Here is a 17,646-nt window from a genome sequence, read left to right on the forward strand (position 1 = left end):
CAATAGTCAAAGGTATTTGAAATACAAATGGTATTATAGAGAGAGTCCTATAAATAGTAGTATATTAACTACAACCTAAAACCTCTTACCTTGGAATATTGAAGTCTCATGTTAAACGGAACCACCAACTTTCACATGTTCTCCTGTTCTGAGCAAGGAACTTAAACGTTAGCTTTTTTTTTTTACATGGCACACATTGCACTTTTACTTCTCCAAAACGGTTTTAAACTTTCCACTGGGATTCTCTGCCTCTAACCCTATTACAGGGGCTGAGTCACTGGCTTACTGGGGCTCTCATGCCGTCCCTGGAAGGGGTGCGTCACCTGAGTGGGTTGATTCACTGATGTGGTCATCCTGTCTGGGTTGGCGCCCCCCCCCCCCTTGGGTTGTGCCATGGCGGAGATCTTTGTGGGCTATACTCAGCCTTGTCTCAGGATGGTAAGTTGGTGGTTGAAGATATCCCTCTAGTGGTGTGGGGGCTGTGCTTTGGCAAAGTGGGTGGGGTTATATCCTTCCCGTTTGGCCCCGTCCGGGGGTGTCCTCGGATGGGGCCACAGTGTCTCCTGACCCCTCCTGTCTCAGCCTCCAGTATTTATGCTGCAGTAGTTTGTGTCGGGGGGCTAGGGCCAGTTTGTTATATCTGGAGTACTTCTCCTGTCCTATTCGGTGTCCCGTGTGAATCTAAGTGTGCCTTCTCTAATTCTCCTTTCTCTCGGAGGACCTGAGCCCTAGGACCATGCCCCAGGACTACCTGACATGATGACTCCTTGCTGTCCCCAATCCACCTGGCCGTGCTGCTGCTCCAGTTTCAACTGTTCTGCCTTATTATTCGACCATGCTGGTCATGTATGAACATTTGAACAACTTGGCCATGTTCTGTTATAATCTCCACCTGGCACAGCCAGAAGAGGACTGGCCACCCCACATAGCCTGGTTCCTCTCTAGGTTTCTTCCTAGGTTTTGGCCTTTCTATGGAGTTTTTCCTAGCCACCGTGCTTCTACACCTGCATTGCTTGCTGTTTGGGGTTTTAGGCTGGGTGTCTGTACAGCACTTTGAGATATCAACTGATGTAAGAAGGGCTATATAAATAAATGTGATTTGATTTTACTATTATTTAAACCAAATTGAACATGTAATTATTTATTTGAGGCTAAATTGATTTTTACAAATGTATTATATTAAGTTAAAATAGGTGTTCATTCAGTATTGTTGTAATTGTCATTGTTACAAATAAAAATTCCCATTAAAAAAATAAATAAATAAAACAATCCGTATCTGCTTTTTTGGTCATCCAATAAAATCGGTATCGACGTTGAAAAAAAAATATATTATTATTATTATTTTTTTTTATATATTTTTTTTTATTTTTTTAAATCGGTCAACCTCAAGTTTAAAATATATATATATTTTTTAAGTGTCTAAAATGACCAGAGGCACGCCTTACCCGGCCATGGACCTCAAGCACCCCCCTGAAGCCATATTAAAAATACACTCCTAGTAATCCGTTCAGATTACCAGGTGCACGGCTGTCCATTTGAAATGTCTGACAACGGGCATTTACCATGCTCTAATATACTGCAGAAATGCCCAATTGATTGGCCTTTTGAACTCGGGATGGCCGGGCAGCGATAGTGGTTCCGCGCAGTCGCTCGTTGGTGTTGAGTTCAGCCAGTCCATTTGGTGATGGTTCGTCACTTTAAATTTATAGCACACGGACAAAATCAGCAGCAATCAGTCAATAAGATATCATTCTGACACCAAACCCACTTTGTCCAACACGTTTAGAAGCCAACTATCACATTTCAGAGCAGGCCCAAAATTCACAGCACCTTCTGTTTAAACCATAATAACATTAAAACACAGTTACGTTCTAGCTGCAGGTCCAGTTCTGATATGTGTAGGCCTAGCTGAGTGGACCCTGGATTTCGGCTCAATAGGTCATTCGGAGCCAGAGCAGCGACAGTGTTCAGAATGAACTTTTTCCAGGCATTGCTACGGGGTCCCAGAAAGACCTATCGGACAGAAACTTTAGGGGAAAATATAACGTTTCAGAGCTCGAGGTCTGACGGGTCGAACACAGGTAACTATTGCAGGCTGTGTGTGCCCGTAAGCCTCACACCGTGAGTCGACTGACTGTGTTCAGAAAAAAAAGTTAAAGCTTCAAAACCTGCCTTGACAGATTTGTCTGAACGCCACAACTTAGTGCTGCATTACGTTTGACCTTTAATCCCAGAAAATGGGCCTTAAAGTATTGAGGCCTCTACACCATCTTGTTTCTGGGCTAAAAGCCCATTTTGCCAAACCTGTGCTCACCGAGTTGTCTACAAAATATTTTTTCAGTTGGGAGAAACGGCCATATCCGTTTGGTGAGGTTTTGTACATTTGCAATAAGCAGCCAGTCGCCACCTGGAGGAATATTCCAGCACAATGGGAAAAAAAATGACCAAGTTGACATTTTTTTTAAAAAAGGGAAACCAAAATGTCGAGAGACTATTTGATGACTTCCCGGAAGATCTGGCCCTGGGGCACGACCTGAGGCCGTCGGCCGATTTTAATAATACACTCTGACATCTAGTAAGGGACCGTACATTTGCAATATGGAGATCCTCAACCATACAGGTAAATGCCATCAGCATCCCTTATGTAGGAAATAGTAAGTTCAACAATAAGTGGTGTGGAATTTTTTTTAAATCAATCAATGGCTAATGGCAAGTGCTGAAAAGCAATCACTAGCCTGCTATTCAAAGGAGAGGGGTGCGGTCCAAGTCTGGGTACCTTTTCCAAGTTTAAAAGGATAAAACATGCACCTGCAACATCATGGGCCAGAAGAGGTTTAATACATTGGCCATGCTGTCAGTCCAGCATGACTTCTGCTGTGTTCAAAACTAAACTCAGAAATCTGCAACTTCAGTGAGTTCAAGACAAATACTGTAAGAATTGCCCATGTTCTGAATTCTGTCATAAAAAAATGTAAGTGCTGAAAAACTAGTCTTAACTTGTTCATTAATGTCTTAATCAAAATTATGGATTGCCTCATCATTCCCTTATGCCAGTTTGTACATCTCAAATGTCAGTAGAAACCAGAAAGTCAGCCATATCAGCAGGTTTTTTTTTTAAGGCAGTAAATGAGGCTGAAATTGTTTCACTGCCAGACAAGGCTCGACTGAAAGTCAGGTGTAGCAGTGGTAAGGATTAACTCAATAGTGATGACAAGAAAGCTTTGCTGTTGTGAAAGTTATGTAGGCCCTAACAGTTTGTGGGCACTGTTTGTCACAGTTATAGTGCAATTGATGCATTGTTAAGTGTTGTGTAGTGGCTTTGCACCACCAAGATATACATGCTAAAATTGCCAATGGAACTGGCTATCCCAAGTTGAAAGTTATCCCGTTAACATCTCAAACCACGTACAGGGATCAGGAACCGGTTTCTCAAAAGCTTCTTAAATTAATTTGGCCTTGATAGAACCGTTGTAGGGACAGCGTTAAAATCTCCCTCGTTAACATTGCACTTGAAATCGGCCGTATTCTAATGCCTGCCTCACACTCAGAACAGCTAAACGTGTCATGCTTTTTGCCCTCCTGCATCACTTTATATACAAATCCCCCGCTAAACAAACATGTTTTATCCGTTTGACCACCGATAAAAATACAAAGTTGTTTTTGCAATTGACACACCATGTATAAAAATTTGCTACAAATGAAAAGCGAGATGACAACATTGAAATATAAATGTTATTTTAAATCAAACTTTACTTGCCACATGCGCCGAATACAACAAGCGTAGACTTCACAAGTCCTTAATCAACAGTGCAGATCAAGAAATAAAACCTACGAAGTTAGCCAAAATAAAAAAAACAAGAACAACAATAACGAGGCTATACACAAATTTCTTGTTAAAGAACTATAGTTTGCCCATCGGTTAGGACATCTCCTTTGTGCATGACAAGTCATTACTACAACAATTGTTTACACAGAGAGATTATTTCACTGTATCACAATTCCAGTGGGTCAGAAGTTTACATACACTAAGTTGACTGCCTTTAAACAGCTTGGAAAATTCCAGAAAATGTCATGGCTTTAGAAGCTTCCGATTAGAGGTCGACCGTTTATGATTTTTCAACGCCGATAGGAGGATCAAAAAAGCCGATAAAAATAAAATAATTTTTAAAATTTAAATCGGACGATTATACATTTGTAATAATGACAATTAAAACAATACTGAATGGCCTTATTTTAACTTAATACATCAATAAAAACAATTTAGTCTCAAATAAATAATGAAGCATGTTCAATTTGGTTTAGATAATGCAAAAACAAAGTGTTGGAGAAGTGCAATTTTGCCATGTAAAAAAGCTAACGTTTAAGTTCCTTGCTCAGAACATATGAAAGCTGGTGGTTTCTTCTAACATGAGACTTCAATATTCCCAGGTAAGAAGTCAGTTGTAGTCATTATAGGACTATTTCTCTCTATACCATTTGTATTTCATATACCTTTGACTATTGTATGTTCTTATACGCACTATAGTATTGTCAGCCTAATCTCAGGAGTTGATAGGCTTGAAGTCAAACAGCACAATGCTTGAAGCACAGCGAAGAGCTGCTGGCAAATGCAGGAAAGTGCTGTTTGAATGAATGCTTAAGAGCCTGCTGCTGCTGCCTACCACCGCTCAGTCAGACTGCTCTATCAAATCAGACTTAATTATAATAACAGAAATAAAAGCCTTAGGTCATTAATATGGAAACTATACTTTGAAAACATTTATTATTTCAGTGAAAGACGGAACAGTTCCGGGTGGCATGCCTAAGTCTAAATATTGCTGTTACATTGCACAACCTCCAATGTTATGTCATAATTATGTACAATTCTGGCAAATTAATTAGAGTCTTTGTTAGGAGGAAATGGTCTTCACCTAGTTCGCAACAAGCCAGGCAACCCAAACTGCTGCATATAACCTGACTCTGCTTGCACAGAACAAGAGAAGTGACAATTTCCCTGGTTAAAAGAAATGCAAGTTACCAGGCAATATTAACTAAATATGCAGGTTTAAAAATATATGCTTGTGTATTGATTTTAAGAAAGGCATCGTTGTTTATGCTTAAGTTCAGTGGTGCAACGACAAGAGCTTTTTTCACAAAAACGCTTGTTAAAAGTCACCCGTTGGGTGAAGAACAAGCTAGATAATAATCTTAACATAATTACTAGTTTATATAAAAACCAAACTTATAAGAAGTTTAATGATAGCTAGCAACTTACCTTGGATCGTTGCTGCACTCGCATAACAAGTAGTCAGCCTGCCATGCAGTCTCCTCGGAGAGTGCAAAGTAAATCGGCCATAATCGTGTCCAAAAATGCCTGGACCTTGTGAAGATGCTGGTGGAAACCGGTACAAAAGTATCTATATCCACAGTAAAACAAAAAGCCCTATATCGACAACCGGAAAGGCCGCTCAGCAAGGAAGACGCCACAGCTCACAAAACCACCATAAAAAAAGCCAGACGGTTTGCAACTGCACTTGGGGACATTTCTCCAAAGTACTCTGGTCTGATGAAATAAAAATAGAACTGTTTGGCCATAATGACCATCGTTATGTTTGGAGGAAAAATGGATGCTTGCAAGCTGAAGAACACCATCCCAACCGTAAAGCACAGGGGTGGCAGCATCACGTTGTGGGGTGCTTTTCTGCAGGAGGGACTGGTGCACATCAAAAGAGATGGCATCATGAGGAAAATGTGGATATATTGAAGCAACATCTCAAGACATCAGTCAGGAAGTTAAAGCTTGGTCACAAATGGGTCTTCCAAATGGACAATGACCCCAAGCATACTTCCAAAGTTGTGGCAAAATGGCTTAAGGACAACAAATTCAAGGTATTGGAGTGGCCATCAAAGCCCTGACCTCAATTCCATAGAAAATGTGGGCAGAACTGAAAAGGTGTGTGAGGAAGGAGGCCTACAAACCCAACTCATTTACACCAGCTCTGTCAGGAGGAATGGGCCAAAAATGCACCCAACTTATTGGGGGGAAGCTTGTGGAAGGCTACCCGAAACGTTTGACCCAAGTTAAACAATTTAAAAGGCAATGCTACCAAATACTAATTGAGTGTATGTAAACTTCTGACCCACTGGGAAAGAAATGTCAGAATTACCACATTCTTCAAATAAAGTGATGATCCTAACTCACCTAAAACAAGGAATTTTTACTAAGATTAAATGTAATGAATTGTGAACAACTGGAGTTTTAAATGCATTTGGCTAAGGTGTATGTAAACTACTGACTTCAACTGTAGGTTCTGGATGGCAGGAAGCTTGGCCACAGTGATGTACTGGGCCGTACGCACTACCCTCTGTAGCGCCTTACGGTCAGATGCGATACCAGGCGGTGATGCAACTGGTCAGGATGCTCGATGGTGCAGCTGTAGGACCTTGAGGATCTGGGGACCCATGCCAAATCTTTCCAGTCTCTTGAGTGGGAAAAAGGTTTTGTTGTGCCCTCTTCACAACCGTCTTGGTATGTCTGGACCATGATAGTTCGTTGGTGAAGTGGACACCAAGGAACTTGCAACTCTAGACCCGCTCTACTACAGCCCTGTCGGTGTTTATGGGGGCCTGTTTGGCTCACCTTTTCCTGTAGTCCACGATCAGCTCCTTTGTCTTGCTCACATTGAGGGAGGTCGTGGCACCACATTGCCTACAGGGAGGTCAGAGAACTGGCAGTCTCATCGTTGTCAGTGATCAGGCCTACCACAGTTGTGTCTTCAGCAAACTTGTTGTTGGAGTCGTGTTTGGCCATGCAGTCGTGGGTGAACAGGGAATACAGGTGGGGACTAAGCACATACCCCTGAGGGGTCCATGTTTTAGGATCAGCATGGCAGATGTGTTGTTGCCTACACTTACCACCTGGGGGCAGCCTGTCAAGAAGTCCAGGATCCAGTTGCAGGGGAGGTGTTTAGTCCGAGTCCTTAGCGATGAGCTTCATAGGCACTATGGTGTTGAATGCTGAGCTGTGGTCAATGAACAGCATTCTCACATTGTTCTTTTTGTCCAGGTGAGAAAGGGCAGTGTGGAGTGCGATTGAGATTGCATCTGTAGATCTGTTGGGGCAGTATGCAAATTGGAGCGGGTCTAGTGTCCGGGAGGATGCTGTTGGTGTGAGCCATGACCAGTCTTTCAAAGCACTTCATGGTTACCGACGTAGGTGCCACGGGGCGGTAATCATTTAGGCAGGTTACCGTCACTTCTTTGGACACAGGGACTGTGGTGGTCTGCTTGAAACATGTTGGAAATTAGACTCAGTTAGGTAGAGGTCGAAAAAGCCAGTGAAGACACTTGACAGTTGGTCTCAGCATGCTTGGAGTACATGTCCTGGTAAATCAGTCTGGACCAGCGGCTTTGTGAATGTTGATCTGTTTAAAGGTTTTGTTCACGTCGGCTACTGAGAGCGTTATATCACACTCATTCAGAACAGCTGGTGCTCTCGTGCATGCCTCAGTGTTGCTTGCCTCAAAGCGAGCATAAGGCATTTAGCGAGCATGGTAGGCTCGCGCCACTGGGCAGCTCGCGTCTGAGTTTTCCTTTATAATCTGAAATAGTTTAAGCCCTGCAACATCCGACAGGTGTCAGCGCTGGTGTAGTAGGATTCAATCTTAATCCCGTATTGGCACTTTGCTTGTTTGATAGTTCACCTGAGGGAATAGTGGGATTTCTTATAAGTGTGCATATTAGTCTCCCGCGCCTTGAAAATGGCAGCTCTAGCCTTTAGCTCGAGGCGGATGTTGCCTGTAATCCATGGATTCTGGTTGGAATATGTACGTACAGTCACTGTGGGGACAACGTCAATGCACTGATTGATGACGCCGATGACTGAGGTGGTGTATTCCTCAATGCCATTGGATGAATCCCAGAACATATTCCAGTCTGTGCTAGCAAAACAGTCCTGTAGTGTAGCATCCGCGTCAGACCACTTCCGTATTGAGCGAGTCACTGGTACATCCTGCTAAAGTTTTTGCTTGTAAGCAGGAGTCAGATTTGTCAAATGAAGGGCGGGGAGAGCTTTACATGCATCTGTGTGTGGAGTAAAGGTGGTCTAGGATTTTTTTCCCCCTGGTTGCACATGCTGGTAAAAATGTGGTTAAATTGATTTAAGTTTGCCTGCATTAAAGTCCACGGCCACTAGGAGCGTCGCTTCTAGGTGAGCATATTTGCTTATGGCCTTTTTGAGTTGGTTGAGAGCAGTCTTAGTGCCAGCGTCGCTTTGAGCTGGTAAAGAGACGGCTACGAATAATATACACTGCTCAAAGAAATAAAGGGAACACTTAAACACAATGTAACACCAAGTCAATCACACTTCTGTGAAATCAAACTGTCCACTTAGGAAGCAACACTGATTGACAATACATTTCACATGCTGTTGTGCAAATGGAATAGACAACAGGTGGAAATAAGCAATTAGCAAGACACCCCCAATAAAGGAGTGGTTCTGCAGGTGGGGACCACAGACCACTTCTCAGTTCCTATGCTTCCTGGCTGATGTTTTGGTCACTTTTGAATGCTGGCGGTGCTTTCACTCTAGTGGTAGCATGAGATGGAGACTACAACCCAGGTAGTGCAGCTCATCCAGGATGGCACAAATGCGAGCTGTGGCAAGAAGGTTTGCTGTGTCTGTCAGCGTAGTGTCCAGAGCATGTAGGCGCTACTTGGAGACAGGTCAGTACATCAGGAGACGTGGAGGAGGCCAACAACCCAGCAGCAGGACCGCTACCTCAAGTCTTTGTGCAAGGAGGAGCACTGCCAGAGCAGGGGTGGCATTTCTTTGGGGGGCCGCACAGCCCTCCACGTGCTCGCCAGAGGTAGCCGGACTGCCATTAGGTACCGAGATGAGATACTCAGACCCCTTGTGAGACCATATGCTGGTGCGGTTGGCCCTGGGTTCCTCCTAATGCAAGACAATGCTAGACCTCATGTGGCTGGAGTGTGTCAGCAGTTCCTGCAAGAGGAAGGCATTGATGCTATGGACTGGCCTGCCCGTTCCCCAGACCTGAATCCAATTGAGCACATCTGGGACATCATGTCTCGCTCCATCCACCAGACTGTCCAGGAGTTGGCGGATGCTTTAGTCCAGGTCTGGGAGGAGATCCCTCAGGAGACCATCCGCCACCTCATCAGGAGCATGCCCAGGCGTTGTAGGGAGGTCATACAGGCATGTGTAGGCCACACACACTACTGAGCCTCATTTTGACTTGTTTTAAGGACATTTCATCAAAGTTGGATCAGCCTGTAGTGTGGTTTTCCACTTTAATTTTGAGTGAGACTCCAAATCCAGAGCTCCATGGGTTGATAAATGTGATTTCCATTGATAGTCGAATGTGCTGACAACAAATCACACAAATTATGTAATATTTCATTCAGATCTAGGATGTGTTATTTTAGTGTTCCTTTATTTTTTTGAGCAGTGTAGATAACTCTTGGTAGATATGATGCAGTCCACCACATCACAAGGTCATCACAAGGTCATACTTCAGGAGATCAATACCTTGAGAGTTATTTAATATTAGACATCGCTCACCAGCTGTTATTGACAAAGACACACCCACCCCTCGTCTTACCAGAGGTAGCGTCTGTTCTGCCGGTACATGGAAAATCCCCCCAGCCCTGTATTGTCTGTTTCTTCATTCAGCCACGTCGCAGTGAAACATAACTGCAACATCTTAATGTCCCGTTGGTAGGATAATCTTAATATTAGGTCATCAATTTGGTGTTCTAAAGATTGCACGTTAACAAGAATGGAAGGTATTGGGAGTTTACTCGCTCGCCTCTGGATTCTCAGAAGGATCCCCGATCTGCAGCCCTCATTTCCAGCGTCTTTTCACACAAAAGGCGTGGATCTGGACCAGTTACAGGGAAAGCAGGATATCCTTCTGGCCTTGAAGGAAAAAGTTGGTCTGCGGCGAGTAATCGCTTTTCTGATGTCCAGAAGTTATTTTCGGTCATAGACGTTAGCAGCAACATTATGTACACAAGTACAATTGTTTGGGAGAATGTAAAATGTCAGCCATAGGACTTCGGCACACTTTCAATCAATTGATTTATACATTTCTACTTGTAGGCTACTCTACAATTTAAACACATTTCATGTGTAGCCTTCTGTATCATATGTGCAATGTGGAAAATAATTTAAATTCATTTTTATCGGGTAGGCATTACAATTAGCCACATCAATATTTGCAGCAGTGGGTGGTAATATCTGTCAGTATTGTGATATAATGAAGAAAAGTTAAGAAAAGATTTGAATGAAGAAAACGGATCCAAGAGCAGCGCTGTGTCGATCCCATCAGTCTCGACATGCTCCAATGAGGCATTTAGCGACTGTGCTGCATGGTGTTTTGGGAAACGCATGTTACATATTTAGCAGTTGTAGGAAAGACGCATCGTTAAAGACATTCGTAAGCCTAAATGCCATTGCTATCGGGAAACCTGGCCGATCCACTCCTCTATCCTCTGATCTGGGCCTGCTGGGGATTATCACGACTCAAAGATTTCTCCCTCCAGGCCGGCAGGAGAGGCACAGTAGGGAAGGAGGAATCCAGTGGAGAAAAAAGAATGGTGTGCAAAGCTGGGTGGGACTGTAAAGCAAAGGGGGGTAAATAAAATCAAAGTCCTGAGAGAAGGCTATTCAAAACTTCTCAAAGAGCACCTAAAACAACATTGAACTCAGTTCACCAGGCATGAAATGTACACGTACCCTCGTTGCATGCTAATAAAAAACGCCTCACTAACGCCAGAAATAATGACGGACAGGGGAGAACATAACACAGGCAGGGAGGTAGAAGACTGCCATGACATCCTGACATGCGGTCCACACTTAATCCAATTAGGGCAGCTGAAAACAGCAGCATCTTGTTCTATTACAGGGAGAGGATGACTGGGGGGGGCGCCGCTTCAGAGGCTGTCCTAAGACAACCTCTATAGACTGGTTGGCCTGGCCAGGCAAGCCCATCCCGATGAGACATCAAGGAACAGCAGGTGCAAGCAATTGCTCTGTTCTCAGGTTTGTTTTTGAATGCATGCACACAAGCCCAATAGCCCACCTGCAAGATCAGGATATTAGGTGAGAAGTTGGCAGACGCTTTGTGTTCTTATGGCAGCTCCTCTTATGAGCCAGCTTGGATTTCATGGGGAAGAGAAATACTTCAAAGCATTGAAAGGCATCTTATTAGAGATCAAATTATCAGACAATGGGTCATACTATTCATCCAAATTATGCAATTCAAGACATCATTAAGCACACTTCATTTGCGCTCAAGTTATAACTGTTTTGCCGTGTTTATTCAGTCTGAAACAGACAAAAGCATGTGAAAAAAAAGAACCACAAAAAACTAAATGTGACTATCTGCACATGGGCCAGTTGACTGAAGTCATTGTATGATGACACTATTGGACAGGGGTCCGGATTGATAGACATGCAGCAGACAACAGGAAACAACCATTCAGGTTTCCCGTACTCGTCGAGTTAGGCGACAGATATGGCATCTTTAAAGTGAAGTGGATGCAGAAAGATTCCGCCCGCCGAGTTCGGGAAGCGGTGGGCCGCCCAGGGACCATTACAGCGCACTCCAGGAAGACGGCCAGAATGTGGGGAGCTAAAGTGACATCTGCTAGCGCAATCAAATAAAGGAGCCCACTTCCACAAAATGTGTTTAGCACACGTTTGAAAGGGGTTCAACCAGTCTATTTCATGTAGAGACAGAACGACCCAGCCCCTTTAAAATCTGAAACAAATTGTTTTAGATGAGCAAGCAGTTTCTACATCCAGGTTGTATTTGCTATTTAACTGGGTGCTTTGAGGAATGGTATACTTGTTACTGACGAGCACAGCATGTTAGCACCAGGTCTCAAGTCTACTAGCGCATCGTGGAAACAGCAAACATGTACACTGAGGCAAGTCGATAAGCCCACAGCTTTCCAGGGTGCAAACACCACACTGAGTGAGAATCCGTCCACATCCGCTCGTTATATCAATCCGTTTACATCCCGATAAATAGGGCCGATACCAGCAACACGATACTCAGTATTGCGGCGAGAAAAAATGTCAACAACGTCACGTCAACAAACATTGTCACCAAGTCACATTTATTTCCCATGCTATAGCAGACAACCTGTGTCCTTTAAAAAAAAAAAAGATTTTTAAAGACAAACGAGTTCTGCTTTGTGTTTTAATTTTTGCCATGGAAAAATTGTGATACTGGTATTGTCCTGGGCCTACTGAAAATGAAGAGAGAAAACATCTAGGGATGCTATACAATGACACAGTAAACAGGCAAACCCTCAGAGGGATTGACAAAAACAGAAGAGTGGAGCATCTTCTGACCAGCTACTTATCAAACCAAGAAGGTGGAGCCTTGTTGAGAAGCATAACAAAACATGCCACTGGGAGGTTGCCAGTTTGAATCCCCCGAGTGTAGAGGAGTAGTTTTATACCCCAGACTCACTCAGAGCAACCCACTGGACTAACGCTTGGAGCAAAAACACAGCTGTACAAACGTGAACGTGTAGAAGCCAGTTATAAGAAGAGGGGCGTCAACTGAGCAAATAAATACAATACCGGGGAGAGATTACAGGACATAAAGACATTTTTCAATGTTTGGACATCTGATTCGATGTTTTGTATTCGGGTCTCCTGGTCCTACTTGGAGGGTGGGAGGTGGGCGAGCTGTGTGTGTGTGTACCTTGAGTTTGAGTTGATCTTGTCGCTCCTGGACACGGTGTTGCAGGGGTTTTGGAGAGGAGCCAGTGGGAACCTCAGGGGATCTGAGGACACAGAAGCAATCAGACTGAAAGCAGCTGTTTATGAGTTAGAGGTTAGAGAGGCTGTGAAAACCCATTCAATATTAGCCTATTAAATTTTGATTAGCGCGTGATATGAGGCTTACCGGAACAGTGTGAGCATGCAGGTCCCCTCCCCCCCACTGAGGACAGCCTGATCCTCAGAGAGTAAGACTGCCTTGTTCCTGCAAGGCGGAGCCAAAGCATCTTCATCCAGCAATGCTATCAGGACCTTCACAGTCTCCCGACCTCCATAAGCAGTGGCGTGGTTAATAGCATGGTATCTAGGCTGAAGAGGATATACACAAAACACTAGTGTTAAGATGGCATTGATGTGGAGCAAACAAAAAGGGCATGGACGTGAACATGTAGGCTGAGAGTGGTTGGAGTCGTTGGCCCAGAAAGGCATCATACCCTGGCTGGGCTGATCCCTGTCCCGCTAGCCGACTGCAGTCTGTGGGACAGATGGATCTGAGCGATCCGCTCTTTGAGGTCCTTGGCAGTCTCGTTAGCTGCAGCATACACAATGTCTCCACTGGCCCGCCCCTTCAACAGAGCTGCCCTGATACTGGTCACCAGACAAACGCCAGCAATACTAAGAAAAATAAGTGTACATGAAATATTATAAATGCTTGCAATTATCTAAACCATTAGGCAGACATGTCAAGCAGCCTCCTACTTATAGGCCATGAGGAGAAAGATTGATAAAGACGCTCCCTTTGTCAAAAGGTTTACTCATCACTGACCATGAAGTGACTGCAACATTATTGGGGTGCGTGAAAAGAGCAGCAAGTGTCAACACTGTGGCAAGGTGAGGTGGAGAAGGAGCAGGCTAGATTCTCTGACCCAGCTATTGTGAGAGGGGAGTGAGCCTCGGGAAATGAATAATCTGGGATACCAGATGTTAGCTGAACAAGAGGCCCTGAACCCTTCAGAGAAGGTGTTTGTGTGTGGAAATACAGTACTCCACTGAGGGTGTGAAGGGGGAGGTAGGGGTGCAGGCTGTTGAAAGAGCCATTCTGGCATCAGATCAGTCCAGTGTCCCATCAGAGAGGCACCACAGCAGAACAGGGAGAAAATCCTCAGTCATAAACACCAAGAAGGCCCCTGCTATGAGGGAACTGGGACAATACATCCAATATTATGGACTATCGCTATATAGCTGAGTGCCAAGATGTTGATCTAGCACTGTAGTTGCTACTGAAATTCAGGGGAAATTAGGCCTTGTTGTGACACAGGACTTCTCCCATTGCTTTAGATGAAAGTTCAGTCCACACGTTTTCGTCGAATGACCAAACAATCTCTTAACCATAGTTGTGGCAGTGCCAAATGCTTGGAGAAAATCTGAATCAATCTGCAATTATACAAAGGTCATGAGTGATCAAGGAAATGGTGAAGTTTGATGATAATAGTTATCAAACCAAGGAAGGAACATATTATCTTTTGACTTTTAGTCAATTTTACTTTGATGTCGCCGAGATAAACATGTTTTAGTAATTCACATGTTATAATGAGAACCTGGGGCAGAAGTCATTAGGGGGAAATCAGATCTGTACACAGCAATGGGCAGGTGGGATTTGATGACAAGGATAAGCAGAGTTGGAGTCTGCCAGGCCAGGGTGGTATTCATTAGGCACAAAACAAAAGAAAACAGACAAACCAGGAATAACTACAGTACATGGGCCTATCCATTAAGGGTTGTTTTTTTATCTTCCATTCCAAAACATTTTGCTACGATGTGCACTAATGAATACAACCCAGCTGGTTGAGTACCTCGGGTCAGGGTTGTCTCCCAATATCTCCTCCAGGTTGTCTGTAAAATGGACAAAGTCTGACAGGCCTTTAACATGTTTCCTCAGGGGGTCAGACTCAGCAGGGGCATAGCCCTTTCCTCCCAGCTGGACCGCTCTCACAAATGATGTCACAGCCTGCAATATATAGATGATTAACATGAGACCATAGGATTGTCATGTCAACATTCATTGCTGAAACCCATAGATGAGTGTAATGATTGGAAACAAACATGGAAAGAGTAGAGGCCAATTTGTCATTCTTACCAAGAAGAGTGACATGTTCTTGCTCCGTGCTTCACGCTTCAGGTCAGTAAAAGCTACACGTCCGAGCGATCTGCCAGGGGTGTCAAGGGTGTGCGCTAGGGCCATGTCGTTCTTGGAGTTGACCAGCTGATCCAGATAGGAGCAGAAGACCCTCCTCACCACCTTTCCTACCTATTGGGAGATTTACGAGCCTTTAAAACCACCAGCTGATGCCACAAACTACACACGGTCCCATTTAAAGTCAGAACACCATCTTCAACCCAAACCAACATTTCATAAACCTCGTCATCCCCAGGCAGTATTACAGTAGCAACCCGTATTCTACCCACTCATAAATCAGACAGTTGACAGGGCAGCAGCCTGGAGAGAGCAGAGGATGTCCTAGCCCACAATGTCTGTTGCATTTTATAAACAGCTGCCTGGTAATTTAATTCACATTTTGCTCTTAAATCTGAGTGATATGATTTAAAGTTCCTGTTAATAAGAGTGAGACAGATTCCAGTGCCTGAAAAAGACTGGAAAAGCTAAGAGAGAATGAAAGTTACCAGGCTGACTGGGAAAACGAGAGGGAACAGTGAAACCAAGTACCTTGGTTTCACAATAATATGAGCCAATGTAACATTTAATATTATGGCCAAACCACCTTTGCTTATGTGAGTGGAGAGAATGGAGTCAGTTTGCTTACATTATGCTGACCTGTATAATGCTGATATGTTCATACATGCTTACCTGTGTGCTGCATGGCTTTGACTTGCTTGATGGAGTCAAGGGGACCTGGGACAGGGAATCCCTCACCTCATAGGTCTCCATGTTACTGGACAGAAACTGAAACAGCTGGACCTTGGCAACATGAACACAGATTTAGCAGTTAACCTAACTGGCCTTTGAGACTATATCAAACAGTTGACTAAAACTTCCAATCATGGTCCATCATCCTAGTTTCAAGCAGGCCTAATACTCACTGAGCTCAGAGGCTCCTCAGGGTCCGGATCAACCCTCAGCTGTTTGTACATAGAGTGGATATCAATCAGGTCCATAGTGTTGGTGCGCTTCAGAAAGGAGTCATATTCTTTCCTGATGATGTCATAGTTCTCTGGTCGGGAAGAGTCGTTGTCAAGGGGCAGGTGAAGTTTGTCTAATAGTAAGTGTTTCCAGGCCATCAGGACATCGCTCAGGGCAACACTGAACTCTCCACTCTCCTGTCAGAAGAGAGCAAAACCAGATGGCTTAAAGCCATGACTGCTGCCTGTGATGGGAATCAGAATGCATAGTTCATGGTGAATTATCCTCCCATACAGTCTGGTGGGACCACGGGTGGGACAAATGATGTGATTATTTCTTTATAGGAGTCTTCTGACCATGTAATCAGGAGAAACTAGGCCCAAATGGCTATAATAAGGGTGCAGATAAACTCATTGCCTTAGTGACAACACGTTTTTGAGCTATGCCATTAAATGTTAAGGCTTTGATCGCAGTATCGATGTCTGTTAGGACCACAGTCAACTGCGTACCACGCAGGCCTGGGGGGGTCTAAACCAAAAATAATTAGGAATTTAAATACAAGAACGGACATTGAGCTTCTGATGGGATAAAGAGACATTTTGGTCAGGGAGTTGGTCAACCACGGTTTGCCAGTGCTGTGATAAGATGGAGTAAAATAATGAATGTGAAAAATGTCTGCACTGTATTTTTGTTAACTAACCAGCTTTAGATTAATGATTCCATAATTTGTTCATATTAACTGCCACTATTACATTCAAACAATGCAGTCAATCCACAGCTATACACTAGCTGAAATCAGTCGATGCTAGGACTTAGACAAGTTGTAAATGCAAGAAGTACTGATATTGTAGCATATACATGGCCCTCCCCCAATAGGATATTAATACAGTAGAAGCCATGTCAAAAATGCTAAGAATGACCAGAAATCAGCTGTAAAACTACAACAAAAAGTCTCAGCCTCATGGCAAAATGTGTAGAACAGCATGAAATTAGCTTTAAAATGACAAATTCGCAGCCCCATTGCAGAATGGCACAAGTACCTGTAAAACCATATTTTTCCTTTGCCCCATGGCACAAATTGTAGAATTCCAGTAAGTTAACAGATCTGCTCACATTTGTTTTGTTTTTTTACTATTTGGGGGAGGTTGGGGGCTTTCTCAATCTTGCAGGGGCCCTAAGAAACTGATGAATCCCTTGCTGGGACAAGTGGCCTACATAGCTTATAAAATTATACCAGTTTTACCTGTTTATTGACCTCTGCAATGGCCAGCTGTAGAACCATCAACATTCCATCTGCCCCGTGGATGGTAGTCCTCTCTGACTCAAGGACCCGGTGGCATTCTCGCCTGAATGTTCTCACCATGGTCTTCAGACGGTCTTCTAAATTCTCCATTTTCCCTGTGAAGGTGACAAACAAGACTGTTTAGTTACATGTACTGAACCCCTCAAAAATGCAATGTAACGAATACAAACAAAGTGCCGTGAAACGACCAATTACAATGTATTAGTTAATCTGATTAACGTTAAAAGTTGTTATAAACATCTACAACAATACAGATGTAGGTTGCTGGTAGCTAGTGAAAAAAATAAAACACCATTAAACACACTTACCTAAACAAATGTTACAGCCTCAAACACCACCTTTTTCGATATATCTCTAATATTTTAGGAACGTAGTAAGCGTATCGTTAAAATACGTTCACCACCCACGTAGCCAATGCACAAGCAGCTGATGCTTTGACATTTTTTAAATCCTGCTAATAACTAC

At 43.6% G+C, this 17,646-nt stretch overlaps 1 protein-coding gene across 1 annotated transcript in view; it reads right to left on the reverse strand.

Annotated features, from left to right (window-relative positions):
• The window catches only part of parpbp (PARP1 binding protein), a 29,900-nt gene extending 12,275 nt beyond the window's left edge, over positions 1 to 17,625 (reverse strand). Inside the window, exons 1-9 of the mRNA XM_035748911.1 lie at positions 17,490 to 17,625; positions 17,122 to 17,276; positions 15,839 to 16,075; positions 15,606 to 15,716; positions 14,877 to 15,047; positions 14,593 to 14,747; positions 13,234 to 13,414; positions 12,927 to 13,108; positions 12,723 to 12,804 (exon numbers count right to left, since the gene is read on the reverse strand). Coding sequence (XP_035604804.1) covers positions 12,723 to 12,804; positions 12,927 to 13,108; positions 13,234 to 13,414; positions 14,593 to 14,747; positions 14,877 to 15,047; positions 15,606 to 15,716; positions 15,839 to 16,075; positions 17,122 to 17,271 — 1,269 coding nt within the window. The 5' untranslated portion in view covers positions 17,272 to 17,276; positions 17,490 to 17,625. The remainder of the gene's footprint in view (positions 1 to 12,722; positions 12,805 to 12,926; positions 13,109 to 13,233; positions 13,415 to 14,592; positions 14,748 to 14,876; positions 15,048 to 15,605; positions 15,717 to 15,838; positions 16,076 to 17,121; positions 17,277 to 17,489) is intronic.
• Positions 17,626 to 17,646: the final 21 nt, after the last annotated feature.

Source organism: Oncorhynchus keta, chromosome 33, assembly GCF_023373465.1.
Source record: "Oncorhynchus keta strain PuntledgeMale-10-30-2019 chromosome 33, Oket_V2, whole genome shotgun sequence".
Taxonomy (NCBI): Eukaryota; Metazoa; Chordata; class Actinopteri; order Salmoniformes; family Salmonidae; genus Oncorhynchus; species Oncorhynchus keta.